The sequence below is a fragment of the Centruroides vittatus genome, unplaced genomic scaffold (genome assembly GCF_030686945.1).
Source record: "Centruroides vittatus isolate TY-2023 unplaced genomic scaffold, ASM3068694v2 contig_1157, whole genome shotgun sequence".
In the NCBI taxonomy this organism is placed as follows: Eukaryota; Metazoa; Arthropoda; class Arachnida; order Scorpiones; family Buthidae; genus Centruroides; species Centruroides vittatus.
In genome coordinates this window covers 431,494-449,307 of record NW_027120743.1, presented here as the reverse complement: position 1 = coordinate 449,307, position 17,814 = coordinate 431,494, and the positions used below count along the sequence as shown (strand labels likewise).

At 29.9% G+C, this 17,814-nt stretch overlaps 2 protein-coding genes across 2 annotated transcripts in view; one reads left to right on the top strand and one right to left on the bottom strand.

Moving 5' to 3' along the window:
- Positions 1-2,775: 2,775 nt before the first annotated feature.
- Positions 2,776-9,839, bottom strand: LOC136979510 (somatomedin-B and thrombospondin type-1 domain-containing protein-like). The gene is made up of 4 exons (XM_067275518.1): positions 9,584-9,839; positions 7,826-8,020; positions 4,238-4,355; positions 2,776-3,321 (listed from the first exon to the last, which is right to left on the bottom strand). Exons 1-4 carry the CDS (start codon positions 9,819-9,821, stop codon positions 3,039-3,041), a joined length of 834 nt encoding a protein of 277 aa, XP_067131619.1. The 5' UTR covers positions 9,822-9,839; the 3' UTR covers positions 2,776-3,038.
- Positions 9,840-12,525: 2,686 nt separating this feature from the next.
- LOC136979621 (spermatogenesis-associated protein 22-like) overlaps positions 12,526-17,814 on the top strand; it is a 93,197-nt gene continuing 87,908 nt past the window's right edge. Inside the window, exon 1 of the mRNA XM_067275648.1 lies at positions 12,526-12,645. Within this exon, the coding sequence (XP_067131749.1) occupies positions 12,627-12,645 (19 nt within the window). The 5' untranslated portion in view covers positions 12,526-12,626. The remainder of the gene's footprint in view (positions 12,646-17,814) is intronic.

Genomic DNA, 17,814 nt, shown 5'->3' with positions numbered 1-17,814 from the left:
CTTGGCCTTCTTGTTCTCCCGATCTCTAGCCTATAGAAAATGTCTGGTCGATGATTACAGAACGACTGGCCCAGGATACACCACCCACTGCTACACCAGATCAACTTTGGCAATATGTGGAAGCAGCATGGAATGCTATACGCCAACAACATATCCATAGCCTCTTTAACTCAATGCCGAGGCGTTTAGCAGCGGTTATAGCCAGCAATGGTGGCAACACTCTATACTGATTCCATCATCTTCCTCACTTCACAAGAGACTGTATTTTCAATCATTTGATCTTTGTACAACGTGTTATCTCCCAAATAAATTTGGCTGTGATATCTCTGGTCCTTCTTGGTGTTGCATTTTGGATGGCCAGCAGTGTCGAACAAGCCTAATGTCGAGCGTTCCTATTCTTTGTTTTCACTTGCACATTAGACTTAGCTTTCTTCTTGGCGCGAGCTTGAGCTTTTTCTTCGAGTTGTCTCTTCACCATTGTCCGTGACTACTCTGGACTTAAAAACATACGGCGTATGGATCAGTGAAAGTTTCTTACAAATTTCGTACTGCACAAACTTTCTTTCTATTTCTTTGGCCTTTTCTGGATCGTTTTTGGCAAGGAGCAAACCTTTAGGTGTTACTGTGGTTTCTGATGTGAAGGACATTCCATTTGCGCTGCGACAGAGGCACAAAGGTGGGGTTAACTGAACCGATCCCACTTATACCCAACTACTACTGTCCCACTACAACTTTGCTTAAAGAAACATGCGTCCCACAAACATTGGCGCGTTTAACACATATTCAATTATCGGAGCTTATACAAAAAACACCAGAAGTAAATTTAGCACTAACAGCGTCTACGTTTTCTCAAGAAGTAATGTTCGAAAACATCATGTCAAGATGAACTAAAATTTTATACTTATGTGCAGATTTTTCCTATTCACGAATAATATCTACTCGGCATGTCTGAGGGCGTCCATATTACATGTGTGACTTGGGCCTTCTAGAGGGAATCAATGACACTGAACAGGCGAGGAAAAGTGCATCGTATGTAGTAAAATATTTGCAAACAGTTTTTTGGTTTTCGCTAAACTTCGTAAGTACATTTTGAAACAAATCATGCTGAAAACAAACATATGTTTATAAGAGGCACGGGACTCGCTGGAAAATTCTAAAGTTTGTGAGATTTTTTGAACTTCGTAGTAAACTACACTAATACAGTATTGGAGTATTGATATTCTTCATTTCTGGTAACTTAAGATAATTTTTGGTTAATGTTACCTATGGTTCCAAAATGGCGGCTCGTCTCTGATTCCAGCAAATAGAAGAAAGGAAACAGCGGGGATGTACAGTACGTTCTAACCTAACCTAACCTATTCTAATAAATTACCATAATTACCAACAAAATTATTAGAATAGGTTAGGTTAGAACGTACTGTACATCCCCGCTGTTTCCTTTCTTCTATTTGCTGGAATCAGAGACGAGCCGCCATTTTAGAACCATAGGTAACATTAGCTTAATTTTTAATAACTGAGAAACTCCTCATGATTAATTAGACTTCTACAATCCACGGAGAAGTTTCCAAGCAATTTTACAGAAGTTACGTGACTTTCAGTCATCTTTATTAAAATATTTTCTAAAAGTCACTTGGCTAACCAGTAGCAGAGTGGATAAAACCACTGGACATTGATTGTCACGGTTCGGGCCTGACCAATGAGCTGGCTACATGTAGTTTTCTGTATGCTCTTTATACGTCTAACACCTAAATGAGTTAAGTTTTCCGTAGGAAGTTCTCCCACGTGGTATCCGATCTTTGCATATTGCAGTTTTTGCCTTATCGAATATAACCAATGATAATTTTTAATTGAAAATTCATTTATCATTGAAAGCTAAACCATTCGGCTTCAATATAAACAATTACGAAAGCCTAATTGATTTAATTTTTAGCCGATTTAAAACAAAAGTTTAAACGACTTCCGCTATATAATTATTGAGTTGCTTAACTGAAGTGTACCTCAATGTGGCTAAACACACGGTTTCAATATTTCCTTTCCCTACCGCTTGCTTACACGAAACTAGCTTTTTTATTATTATTACGATTATACTGCAATAAACTCTAAATGCAAGAATATACGTGATTTTGCACCCGATATAAAGATTTCAATGTTCCTGCATTACAACTAATATTAAATGGAGGTGCCTAACAGAATGACTTTCTATGGGAAACTGGCCCCTATTTAGATATCAGCCATTCAAATAAAACCAGAAAATTGCACAGGAGAGCGACTAGTGTTCAGTATTTTTATCCATTCCGCCACTGGCGAGCCTCTTATTTCTATTAAAGAATTCACTCAGAGAGCCGATCCAACGGAAATATATGCACTGTAGACAAAACAAGAATTTATGAAGAGATAAAGAAACACAAATAACTTTTTAAATTTTTTTTATTTTAAAAGAAATAATACCTTCATTCAACAGTTTATTATTTAATCCTATAACTTGGATAGTAATTGATGACAATTCTCTTATAAATTTGAAATAAAATTAACATTTATAACATATAAAAAATGGAAATAAAGTAAGATAAAATTATTAAAATTGCTTTTTCCAAGCAGTTTATATAAAATATTTAATATTCAAGATAGTTCAAAAACTGAATATTGCTATACGATATTCATAAAATACAATTTTACATTTTTTAATAATGGAATTTATCATTTTATCACATTTTTTTTTTATATTTATATATAAATTTTATCATAATATTTTTTGTTCAACGATATACAAAACTATACTTTCAACTCTATATTCATGAAGTTGAATAATTCTACATATATTAATAGCAAATTTCCCTTAGGCACTTTTATTATAAGAATAGGAATCTGAAATCACCAATGGGCTTTGTTCAAATAATATAGATATTTATAATTAAAATGTATGCCATATAAATGTAATGTACAAAAATGGATTTAAAGCATAAATCGTGAATATTTTAGGAATATCTATATATAGAAAATTAAACATAAATGAAATTTTGAATGTTTTTTTTTACTTGTTAAACGAGTATAAAATGTGGTGTTTCATTGTTATCGCAAGGACATCCATCTTGTCTTTCACGCCTTATCCAACGACCTTGACAACGAGGATTAGCTAAAGAGATCCATCTGGATGATTTTCCATCGAATCCATCACCATTGCAACGATATCCCAGATGTTTTCTCATAGCAGCACGTTCGCACGATACACATACTTTAGATCCCTTTGTCAGTGATTTGAAAGTATCGTCCTGATTCGAACAACCTTTCTTCAGTTTTAATATCTCGAAAATAATGCAATATCTGGAATATCAAAGCGTTTTTTTTTAAATAATAAAATATTATTATTTTTATTATAATGTTAGATATTAACTTTATTATTATTATTATTATTTTGGCTATCAAATTATTCAAATGAAAGTGATCAAACGTAGCTCTGTGACTTATTCATTTTATATCTAACTTATTACTATAAATCTGTTTTTTTAATCGGTTAACTCCATTTCTGTACTTTATGATAATTAAGAAAGGGAGAAAGAAAAGTAGAAAGATTCCGAATAAGGAATGAAGTTGGCCACGCAATATTTCTCTGTGTTTTCCAAGTAACAATGTAGAAAACCACGAATGGAGAACTAGAAACTTATCAATGTAAAGCATAAAAGGCAGTGTAAGCGTATCTTTTTTTATGTTTTAAAAATATCCAAGGAAAAGGAAAGTTTAATATACATATTTTGATTTCGATTTATATGAACAGTGATGTTAATATCATAAAAATTGAAAATTTATCGTAAAAGGAGTTCAGAGAGGATGAAGAGGAGAGGAGTCAATCCAAAAAGACTGACTCTCCTCTTCACGCTCCGCATCTTTTATGGACTTTATACTTAATTTTTCTCGTAACTTTTTTATTGGAGTGACTTTACCGACTATACAGCGGTATTTTCCGAACCCAAAAAAGCTTCACTCCTGTATATATATATATGCTTACCTCTAAATGATAAAAGAACAATTAATAGACTATAGAATAGTGTAGTATAAAATAGAACAACTAATATAAAAATTATAGCCGATGAGTTATGTCAGCTCACTTTCAGTCGAACGTTAACGTATCAATTAAATATTTTTAAGTGCTTTGTAAAGATATTAGTAATATTACATAATAAATTAAACGGTCATATGAGTGAACAATGACACATAATTATATAAAAATGATAATTCTTACTCTTTGCTGTTTTCTACCGGATCTGATGGATATTTTAATCTCAAATTATGACGTATATCTTGTGTATTATTCAATGATCTCATAAAAGAAAATTTTGCTGATAAAATAAGTGCTGTTTCTGAAAATTTTAATTAGTTTTATTTAAACACACATATTTACTAATTTCAATGAAACGAACATAAATCAAATTATCAAAAATAAAATAATAATATTATAATCATATCAATAATGTGCTGTAAAATGAATTAAAACAATAAAGACAATAATAGACGCATAAAATAGTTAATATAGTCATACGATATAAATGTATATGAATTTGTAAAATAATTTGTTTCATTTTTTTAATTAGGTCTACCACTTTGTATTAAATTATTTTAATTTGGTATATTATAGAGAAGTAAAAGGAAACTATTGTTTTAAGCATTGTTTCGCACTCGTTAACAGAAAATCTAACTGAACAGACCCCTCCAAATAATTGGAGATATAAAAATTAAATATTTAAAGTGTTTTAAATACCATCTGGAAAGTATTTGCTTACATTGTGATTTTTAAAAAAATATTCTCAGAATTTAGTCACCACTTTCCGGATCAAGATAAAGACTTATGTAAGTTAATGACGATTTAAGTTTTAGATAATTGTCAAATCTTTTCAAGAAAATCGTCTGACAGAATATATTATTGTAAATTAACCAGAAAAAAGTTCAGGTCTGTAGCAAAATAAACTTTAATTTAACAAATAAACATATTTTTATGGGATTTTATGGGTGATTTAATTTCCAATGTCGCTACTGTAGAATGAGTCGTGTTGTCGCCTCATCCAACACGTTTAAATAAATTGCTATTTATTACTTATAACTAAACGCCATATAATACAAGAACATCTCGACTATTAGGCAACTCGACCTTTCGTATATAATATTTTGATATCTTTAAATTACTTTTCATATGCTAAATTTCTGACTTTCGTACCTTTCAACTGACGAACTGGATTTTTGAGACATCGCCCAATGGTGCTTTTTATCAGTTTTGGTTTCGGTAACAGGAAAATTACTTATGAAAACTAATTTTTCTTCTCTGTCTTCTGTTTAGTCCATGGTTTTAATATTTTAAATGTTTTATGCGTTATCACACATTCATTACAAAAAATAATTGCCTTTTCTTAATAAGAGATTTTACAATGTTTCATTTAGCTCTGTGGTAATGCGGCTTTATAACTCTATGTTGATAACTTTCGTACAAATTTTAAAGAGTGCATTTTGCCCTAAATATAAGGATTGCCGTATATATGGGTTTAAGGGAAACTGACCTGTATTTAGTTTTTAGATATGTGAAGAAAGCCAGAAAAATTTCACCTGGCCAGCCCGTTAGTCGGGTGGAAATCCACAGTGTTTAGTGGTTTTATCCACTCCTCCACTGGTGGGAGGATCAGTAGACTCTCTCGCCTCTAGTCGATAAAGGCTGATAAATATCTGCTGTACATAAAAACCTGGATAAAACCTCCGAAGCCTGGTAGTGTTCGCAGATTTACACCTAACCATCGGACAGGGTGCAAATTTTCCGGGGATTTTCTTCACGTGTCTAATATCTAATAGAGGCCAGCTTCCCATGGAAAGTCCACCCAGGAAGTACCCTCATTGGCACACCGCCAAATTGTTGCGTTGTCTTATTCCGTCAACCCAATCCAAAAATAATGTCTAATTTAAATATAAAGAAAACTATAATTATTATAAAATAAATAGTAAAATATTATAGAAAAAAATGAAAAATTAAAGGCTTACATAAAAGCTTGGAAAATTAAAATTAAAATTAAAATGAAACAAACCTTACGAAGTATGATCAAAACACTCCCGAACTGTGCACACGACTTTATTAAAATAAATGACAAAAAAATTATTTTGATAGTTTTCGATACAGGATCTTCTTGCATCTAAACAATACCTCCATCTTTTTTCCTGCTTCTGATGCTATAAATCGCTGAAAAATCATTCTTTTGCATGCTTCTCAAAACTTCCAGCGAATTTTATTTGTCTTTTAACTTTCAATGTTCATCTTTAACTTTAGAAAAAGAAAAATATATTCAAGGAGAAATCTGGAAAATGGGGTGACTGGGGAAGTATGGGAGTCTTATTTTTGGCCTGAAAAAAAAAGAACTGAATTGGCTGTGTATAGTCGGGCATTATCCTAATGAAGAAGCCAATTCTGAGTAGGCCTACACTATTCTTCACGTCTTTTTTTCCTCGCAACTTCTCAAACTATTGGTAAAATGGACAGAGGTATTTCCTGATTTATTGTTACTTTTTCTGGCACGAATTCATGACAGACTAGACTTTATCATCGAAGAAGGTGACTAATAAGATCTTTAATTCGAACTTCGACATCCTGCCTTTTTTCAGTCCTGGATCGGTGTCAGCCAACCATTGACTTGATTGGCGTTTTGTTGTGCCCGTAGACCCAATTCTCGTCGTCGGTTATCACTTTATCTGTCCACATCTTGTCATCTTCAACCTTCGGGAGGATGTTTTGGCAGCCCTTTGAAGTTCCTTTTTCTGCTTCTGGATCAATATCCGAGGAAGAAGTTTGCTTGCTCTCCTTTTCAAGCAAAGAACTTCATGGATGATTGAATGACACAGTCCGAATGATTTCTTCTGCAACATTGCGTCCATTTCTGCATTCAATCCGTCCATTTTCAGATTTCAAATTCTTTAATTTCTTAATTTTCTTCAAGTTTTCTCACTGTGTCATTTTTTATGGGGTCCATCCGTATCTTCAGTCATCTAGGACTAATCTGCGGCCATCTTTAAGTCTTTTGTACCGTTCAAATGTTTTTCAATTTATTTAATCGTCTTCAAAATCTTTTACTTTCGCTGGCCGATTTCTTCATATGCGTTGTTCGTGTAAGTCTTCCATTGAAAATGTCCGAAACGATGTTCCAATCAAATGTTCATAAAACAAATAATTAATTCTACATTTTATACTTTGGAATTAGGGACACATCGTAGGTAATTAATAAAGTGATGTGTAAAACAAAAATTATAATAAATTTGTATGTAATTCATCATTCTCTTGAAATAAAACTGGCAGTTTTGGCATTAAATTTTAGTTTTAAAAATTAATAATAGTTACAAATAAATTTAGTTTCTTTAAAATTCTCCTTGAAATATTAATCTGTTTAACTTTTTTTTTTTTTTTTTTTTTTTTTTTTTTGCTATTGATTTATACTTAATTACGCGAAAATATTACAAATGCTCTCACGTAATTAAAAATACTCGCAGAATCTATCATTAGATTAATGGTCTGAATCACTTTACAACTGAGTGGTATTGAGGTAATAGTAAAATTTAAATTTAATGAGAATTTTTCATGTATAGAGTATCATTTCCACCATCCGTCTTTCAAACTGGCATGTTAATTATCTGTAATGGTCCAAATTATTATTAGACCTATCATGATACGGTACAAGCGTTGTACAGGTGTATAAAGCCAACCATTTAGCTTACTTCATCTCGAAATACTGCATATTTAAAAGTATATTATTTTATCATCTGAGTTATATTAGTATGTAAAGCACTATAATTAAATAAATTTTACCTTTAAATACTTTGCCAGATGACTTTCTTTCACAATTATTTCCAATACAACCCCGAGATTGTTGTAATTCGGGACAGGGTTGACCGCCGTTTTTCGTTTGTTGTAAAATATTCCTAGTTCTAGCCATTACTCCCACTCCACATTGATTACTGCATTCTGTCCAATGGCCCCAATTAGACACTTCGCAGTCGTTTACTGAAAGGAAAAGAAACACAAATTTTTTCTTTCGCTTAAATATATATTTCATAATTAATCATTAATATTTTCAAGCAATTAAATTTGATTTATTTACTTTAATTAATTATAAAATACAATTAATTTTATTTAAGATAATTTATTATAATAATGTAAATAATTTGACCCAATTATTTATTTTGTAATACGTGTAAATTGCCATATATATTATACATAAATATATATCATAAGCATAGGTAAAAGTCCATCCTAACTACCGAAATTTGATTTTTTTACAAAAATTAGAGGATTTAAAATAATAATAATAATAATAATAGAGGAATAAGAGGATAAAAAAAACCTCTGAATAACGACCACTGAAGGGGACATAAAAAATGGCCGTTATTCTGAAGTGGCTATTGCTTTGAGTTTATTTTGTATTGATTTTTGTTCCTGAAAAATTGGTATTGTTTAGAGGTGGTCGTTGTTGGAGGTTCGTCTATATATGATTTTATCATGGGAGAAATGTATTTAACAATAGGTATTTCACTGATAATTCCAATTCAATACATTGTATATATAAAATAATGTTTATAAACACATCAAAGTACGTTATTATCGACGATTGATGGATGGGAACGATATAAAGTCTTACTTCTCAAGGATTCATTTCTCACAAACTTTTCTCAACATGATGAAGAAACTATAATTTACTTTTGATAAAATGATAATATTTTAGATTTATTATTTCTTCACCAGTCATTGAACTAAAATTTATTTATTTATAATATATATATACACACATTATATTATTATTATTAAAAATTTTATTGAATATATTTTAAGGTTCCTTATTTGACTTTAAAACAACTGTAATTGGTTTAAAAATTTAAAACAGAACATGATAAATCAATGTGTCAACGCACAAACGAAGAAGAAAGAGGGAAGTACAATTGCTGTCACTAGAAATTTCCTTTCACTCTTAATTTATAGTTCTTTCTCCAAATAACAGCTTTAGCCATAAAAATACTTGAAAATTCACTCATTTTGACTATTATAATGCTCGTTGCAAGAATATATATACGATAATATAAACTGTGTTAAAAGCCGAAGAAAAAAAAATGTACTGATCTATAATAAATTTTTATTTTTGATCCATTAATTAGTTATTTTTATCTTCAATAATGATATTATTTTGATTTTTGACTGTTTATTTTGCTTAAAATTTTCCTCTGATGAACTCGTATATTTCATTTCGCTTATCACATTCATTGAACGATCTGAGGTTAATGATTTGACTTTTGATGACGTCATTGTATAACATATGACTTCTGTAGTCTGGGAAAATAGACATTTATTCTACTGAAAAAATAAAGTTATATGTGTTTACTAAACATTTATATTTATTATAAAATATAAATTATTATGACCATTAATATATTTGTATTTTTCGTTTAATTGGAATATTGTGTAAAAGATAAGCAGACGAAATTATTAAAAAAAATATTAATTATATACGATTTAAACTTATAATAATTAAATTTTAAGATATATACTACTTAAAAATTTCAATTTTTTGCATACCTAAACAAGTTTCCTTAAAATCTGGGCAGCAATCCCCCACTTTAAGACAGGCATGGTCACAATAACACATTTTGTAGTTGGATGATGTCAACACATAATTTTCAGTTGCTGTCACAACAACACACGAACTATCTCTTCCCGAACAACAGCGTTTCAACTCTCGACAAAAACATTCTATTCTTCCACATTGTACTAATAATACAGAGAAAAGTAAATAAAGCACCAGCTTAGCTGACATGATCGCGGCCCCGCTGTCAAGAACGTTCAAACTGATATAACACTCTCAGTTATCCCCACTGTCTAACGTTACATACCCCCCAATTCTGACCCCATCACACCAGGGAATCTTTTAGAACCCTGCAGTCAGACTCCAACTAGACAGAATGTTTTCTTTTTTTTTCTTTCTTTCTATTAAATTGTACATTATTAAATTTCATTACTTTCTATTAAATAAAAATTGTAATTACTTTTTATTAATTTCAATTTATATATTCAATTTTTCATAAACAGAAATTTTGTTAATGTAAACAACACATATTAAGAATAATGTATAGTTGTTTTCTCAAGTAACAAAATTTATTATATATGTTAAATTTAAGAAAGATAAAATACAAAATGTAGTATATATCCTTATATTTGTATTATTCTTATCTTTAAATAATTTATATACGAGATATTAAAAGGTAATGTTGATAAAATATTATTGTATTGCAGTAAAGACGAATTACAATTGCTGGTTTTACAAATAACATTTGCAAAAACTAAATTACCGAAAGCTTATATTTACTAATATTAAGACTCGCATATTAAGGACATAAATATATATTTTATTCACAAGTTAAAATACTATAGAGTTTAATACAGATTTTAAAATAAATGTGACTCTGTTGATTTCATTATTTCGATAGTCTTTGTTAGAAAGTGACTGTAGAATGTAATTGCGTGACGTATTAGTTATAATAAACATTACAACTTTTCGTTTAGTTACTTGATAAAATTTAAATACTGTACTATATTTATTTTTAATAGATATTAACTTCATAATATATATACGAATTAGATTTGAATTAAAATTAGCAGTATAACACAGCCCGTTGGCGTGGCGCGAACACAGGTCGTGGTTTCGCGCCTCGCCAACGTGCTGTCTAAATGGAGTTTTCTGGGTTATCTTCATATTTGTAACATCTAAACAGGGGCCATTTTGCCATAAAAGTCCTTCCGAGAGGCATTCCCCTTCAGATCGCCCACGTGTGACGTAACCAAATAAGCCTTAGTCAATCTGATGAATTCAATAGAAGAATCTGGTTTAATTTTGTTTCGGAAAATAAACGTGACAAAAAATCAAAACCAGTGGCATATCTAGAGTTTTAGAGCCTGGGTGCTACTCAAGACAGATTCGAGAGGGACTATGCACATGCCTCTACCGTTTTTTTTGGAGAATTTTATGCAATTATCTTAAAATTACTTTAGTTACGTAATCTTACCTAATTGAAGTCATGCGTTGTTCATTATTTCATTTATTTTTATTTTAAAGTAACAAAACTGATTTCTTTGTTATTAAGAGGTAATGCAGCACCATAGCATCTTTCTGGATGCGCCTCTGATCAAAGCCACATTTTTTGGTAAGTCTCTTGTAGACGATAGGAGAATCGATTGATTCACTTCCAGTTAGATTTTATTTAAATATTTTTAAACCAGATTCTCTTCAACACTGAACATTCAAATTATTGACTCTTACTCAGTGGCACAGCTCAGTGGCACTCAGTGGGGTGCAGAGAGCAAATACATCCCCTGCTACTAGTTGCTGCTAACAATTAAAAGTTGTTTATAAGTACGAATTAAACTAAAACCAGTCACAACATATGTATATAAATATTTTCTATTACGAATACTGGTCTAATAAAATCACTAATTTAATGGACTTAGTGACGAGAAAATAAGACGCATGGCACTAGGGGTGCCTATACTTTTGGAATTAAACTGATCCAAGATTACTCTGATCGTTCAAATTCTGTAAAGTTAAACAAACGAACTATAGCGATCTGATCAATTTCTATTCGCATGTACAAACGCTATCTAGGATCAACTGAGGATCAACTGAATCGCGATCTGATGAGCCGAGAATAGGATCGTTTAGATCGAATAAAAAATATTAAAGATGGCGACCTGCGTGGTTAAAGTAAACCTTATAGTTGACAGCAAAGAAATGTGTTTAATTGTCGACAATGTCGTATTTAAAACTTATAAATGGTAAGTAAAAACACCGTTATTAAAATATCCGATAAACTGAGATAAAAAGATAAGTGTTAAGAGACAATTTTGCGAAATTGTAGGTCATGCATTGTTGTTGAGCAAGAATGCATGACCTACGTTCTTCCATTTTGCCGTTTTGTGAGCAATTTTATTCAGAGAATGTGTATATACTTTCCGTTTCATATGGATCGATCTGTAAGTTCAAATCAGTGTTTATCACGTGATACAGATCGCTTATTATGTGTGTTAGTTGGGGGAAAGTGTACAAAGTAGGATCGGGGAGACACGACAACTGGGCGACAGTCAATTAGGCGGTAGTCAACTGGGTGATAGACAAGTGGGTAGTGAGATAGTCAAGTGATAGCCAAGAAACTTTAAAAATTTTGCACGTTTAGCAAGTATACAATTTGGCGGATATTTTATATGCTTATTTATTTATTTTTATTTTTTATTTTTATTTAAAATTAATCTAGATCACTCGTCTTGGTTAATTTATAAAAATTGAATTTGAATTTTTATAGACGCTTTTAACATTAAGAAATTTAATACGGCAAAAAATAAAATAACAAAAATAAAAATAAAATTATGCTTAAATATGTATAAATTTAAACACATTTCACATTAAAAATATTTCGAAAATTTTATTTTAGTGAAACTTAAATTACGTTTTTATGTCGCTTCGGATAAAGTAGGGGGCGCCATGGATAGAAATTAAAGTTTGTGATCGTCTGCTTTAAAGGTATTTTTTTTTATGACAGTGAAAATCCATCGTTTAATTTAAACAGTTAAAATGGACAAAAAAACGCATTGTAAGTATTTTATTTTTTATAAAATACATATTTATATACAGGCCGTTTTAATGTTCAGCATTTACACGGTAGATAGTACACATTATAAACATTAGCGAAGCCGAAGTTTTCATGAACGTCGAACGTCGAGCGCCGCTTACAAGATGGCGGCGCTCGACGTTCGACGTTCACGTTTTAGAGACGAAAACTCAGGCCGGAATCTCCCTATTTATTTAAATGCTTTGCATGCTTTTAAATATACTCCACCAATATAAAACTTTTTAAATTTCAACCGTTTTGTCAAGAGTCTGTGATATGACACTTTGAAGATATATTCTTGACAGTTTATAATTTTACATAATTATTTAATTATTCTGGGAAGTATATAAAATTTCATAAACTCAAATTAAATATAACATAGTGGGAATAAGAAAACTTTTTATAATAATAATAGTGAGGAAAAAATTCTCAATATTAATCAATTGGCTTTTTTAATAGAAGCATTGTTATTTCTAAACGGTTTCCTATGTTTTAAACGTTCAATAATCACTAATACTTTGAAAAAACAGGATTTAACAAAGGAACAAAGTTTTCTGCTAGAATAAAGCAAAAGTTTTTGCTTCATCGTAACAGAAAACTTTATATGCACACGTAATAAATAAGCCAAAACGTACGGAAAACAAATACACATAATAAATAAACAAAACTAAGAAATATCAAAGATTAAACCGCAAAGTCAATTATAATTATATTTCTTATTGTTTTATTTCTTTAGTTCTAAGGATGCTATTATGCCATTTATTTTTAAATAGATTTTTTTTTTATTTTTAATTTAATTAAATTTTTATCCATCTGGGTAAACTAATAATAAATGGAATATAATTACAAAGCTCACAAACAATCAATTTTTTAATAATGAAAAGTTAAATTATCATTAAATAAAAATTATATATTCCTCAATTTCCCTTTTAAGAATGCAGAATTCCAAATAAAATTTTTCCATTAATATCTTCTTTCCATATTTTTCTATTGATTAGAAAAGTTACCATTTTAGGAAACCTTCTCATTGTATTAAATATGTAGTATTTTCATTTTTCTTCTCTTAAGAATATTTTTAATGAAAGAATGCAGTGGCGTAGCGTAATGGGGGCGGCAGGGGCGGCCCGCCCCGGGCGGCACTTATAGGGGGCGGCAAAATTTCACAATAAATAATAATATCTTATAAAAATACCTAAATAAGGGGACGGCAAAATTTTCCTCTGCCCCGGGCGGCTGACACCCACGCTACGCCACTGGAAAGATGTAATTTTTATCGTTACTATTTTGATATGTTTGAAGACATTTAAAGTAACCATTTTTCATGCAAATTAAAAATGTACAACTTTTTAAACTTAATAAAAAAATTTCTGTAAAGGTAAAATATTTTAATAATTTTTAAGAACGTAATTTCTGTAATTATTCGAAACACGAATTTATATGTATTATATACTAACAAAACAGCACAATTGCATTCTTATATACTATGCAGACATTTAAGAATGCAATTGTGTTGTTTTGTTAGTATATAATACATATAAATTTTTTCATATTCTTTACATATTCATTTTCTTTTTGTTTCTTCGTTGGTTTCAGATTTTATTTAAAATGTCTCGGAATTATTGTATAAACACGTTAAAATTAAAGTTAATAGGAACAGAATTTTATTGAAACTAAAATATAGTACTGCATTTATATTATAAACATTTAGCTTTGCCATCAGACTTTGAATAATTATGTATTTAATTTCAATACAATTATTTTATTGGACATCGTGACAATGCCGGGCTGAAACTTTTAATCATATTTTTAATTTAAAATATGTTCTCCACCTCAAATTAGTAGTGTCTTGCCCCTGTACATCATACTTTTCCTTTAACAATAGAGTTGTGCCGGTCATCTATTAACTGCTTTCAGTGGAAAAGTTTTGAATTGCAATAACATGACGTCTGGCTTGTATCGGATGTTATTGTACAGTTAATCGGGGCCTTCTGCCCATAAGTTTCCCATGTCTGGTTTCATCTTTCATCTATCTAACTCCTTCTTGAGATTAAGGAAAGACAGGCAGACGGACGGACAGATGACAGTGGGAATTTATAAGTCTACAATTTTTCAAATTACAGCCCAATAATATATCGACAGTCAGGTAGCCGAAGTGGTATAGGCGTCAGCCTTTCTCTCTGGAGCCATCCGTTCGAATCCGGATCAGCAACTTCAGGTAATTTTTATAGGTGGGATGTTCCGGATGCGTCGAGCCACATCCTCACTAGCCGACCAAAGTGAGCTTGGCCAAACTGATGATGGGCTGAAAAATTGGCCCTCTTAATGACCACAAAAAGGAAAAGAATTAAAAAATGTATATTATATTACACGTATAGGCTACAAATAAAAACATTCATCATTCATATAGAGAATGTTGAAAGATAATTTAATTAGATATTTTCTTCTTAATTTTAGGTTGAAGTTTGCTTATTTAAGAGCTGTAGATTAGGAAAATAATAACAAAAACAAAATAAATTAGCAAATGCAGCAGTTTTATTTATAACACAAATTTGTTCAGCTGAACATCTTTCTGCTGAAAAAAGTAAACAATCATCATTTAATCACAATCATCGCCATCTATTTAATACAAAAACAAAAAATATATTTACCAGAAATTACAGCATAAAATAAAATTAAAAATTGTAATATATTACCGTTTACATATAGGCCTACATTGCAGTAACTTATCTGAAATAAATATCAACAAGTAATGTTAATAAATAAGAATCCAAAGGTGAATGTCAATAAATAAAGATTATTAAGCATAGTCGTAAATTTCCAGTTTCAACTGAATTATCTATATTTACTATATTTTGTTCTAGTAAGTATAGTCGACATTCAGAAATCATTAGCTCACAGAATAAGGGAATAATGTAAACTTCAAATATATATTTTTTTAAATTTTAGAATAAGGGAAAACAATATTGATATAGGGGAACAACTTTTAATTTAGTATTCTAATATGGATTGCCTAATAAAGAACATAAAAACTATTTACGAAATAGACACAGATCGAACTTTTACCTGCGTACAAATTATTTTATTCTACCTTATCTTCACAAATAAAGAGGAAACGAGATTTGTCTTCATAATATATCGTGGTGATAAATAGCTATCGGACTCCTTTATAGTTTCTTTTTCTGCTATTATTTCTATTCGTTTTCTCTTTTATCGAGCCGCCTTCTTTACAAACTTATCAATGTTTCTTTTTCTCGCTCGCATTTCTGGTTTTTATCTTTATCTTTATGTGTACATTTTACTTTTCTTATTGTTTCTAAATGAAAAAAAACTCCTCTTCAAATAACCAAAATTTTATATTCAAGAATGTGATTAGCTATATTAATTGATGTTAATTCGTGCGATGTTTTACCAATTGATTTTTTACATAGATTGATCATTATATTATAATTTACGTAATAATAACAACGTAAAGTTTTACGTTTAACTTATTTTTAGCGACAAATTGGGTAATAAAATTCCAACTAAGTTCGAAGGAAAGAAACGACTAATTCTTTCCCTGACTCATTTTTGGTACTATTGGCACATTATGAACTATTTTATCAGGTTTGATTTACAAAAATACTGTATTTTTCTTGATTAGTAAAACTACAAATTATTCGCTTGCCGTACTCATTTTCCTTTCAATACTAATTGCAAAAACTATCATTAATCTCAACGTCGCCGACGTGTCATTTTAGATCATCATAATGAAGTATAAACCCACCAACTGGGAAATTCGTGTCTCATCAATGGACTAGTCAAGTAAAGTCAGGGTTTTCTTCATATCTCCATCACCTAAATAGGGATCAGTTTTCCATAGAAAGTTCTCCGGAGAAGCATCACAGATCACCCCTTGGCAATCGCTCGGTTGCCTTATTCCACCAATTCAATCCAATCCTAACGAAGTGCAATGATTAGTTGGACCAATAGACAAAACTTTTTAAAATTAATATTAAATTATATATTATGAAAAATTAGGTCAAAAGTAGTAACGATTATAAAATTATAATCATTAGAATATTAGAATATTATAACAACAAATTTTTCCAAAATATGATAAATAGGCTATAAAATAAGAATAAATTATAAGAAATATAATTTAAGTATGAATAAAAGAGAGTACATATAATATAAAGTGTTCTAATAAATGCTATAGTCCTAGGTCAAAATATAAAATAAAACAAAATATAGGCCATAAATAAAAGTGTAAAAATATGAAAAGGATAAAAAGAGAAAAGAGAGTATATCTGCACAGGTATTTTGACTTTGATTACTTTAGGTTTACACCAATAAAATTAACATAATATTAAATGTTATATTTATAGAGGATATTTTATTCGGTGATGACTCTGACAACGTTTCTCAGAAGTACTATTTCCAAGCTAACGATGAATAACTTAGAGATTTGTAATATTTTATACAATAATTAGCAAACAAGGATAATGTGTCATTGTTTTGAGTTTATAACTTCGTTTTGATGTCATTTTTAATGAATCTGTTTTAATTTTTACATTAAACGAGTGTTAAGTAATTCTTTTCTAATTAGAAAAATAAACATTTTGACTAAACGAATGTAAAATGGCCATGTTTAGGTTATTATGTTATCATATTTTATAGATAAAAGTCTTAAATAACAAAGAATTTCTCCAAAATATTTCACAGGCTTGAAATTTGAGAAAATGCTTAGTTAAATCTTGCATACTTTACATGTATAATTTTATTTTTTATTGTAAATATAAAACCTAGTTTGACGATCATTGATATATAAATGTATCTTTTATTGTATGATTAAATAGTATAATTTTTTAGATAATTAACTTTTTATAATATTTTATTATGCATTAATCTGCTGTTTCATTCCCTCAGAAAAACGAAACTACATTCTTAAGGATTTTTGTCTTAAATTAACAGTTGTGAACTTAAAATAAAATGAAATTATAAATAATAATTGAATTTGTTTGGTGTAGTTTAATAAATTACTTTATACTTACTGACCTACAAATTTTCTATTCAAGTTAATAATAAAGTAAATAATAATGCATTTCACTGAAGCGACCCAAAAATATATATTTTACCCAGAATTTTTTTAAGCGGATATTATCTACTAAAATT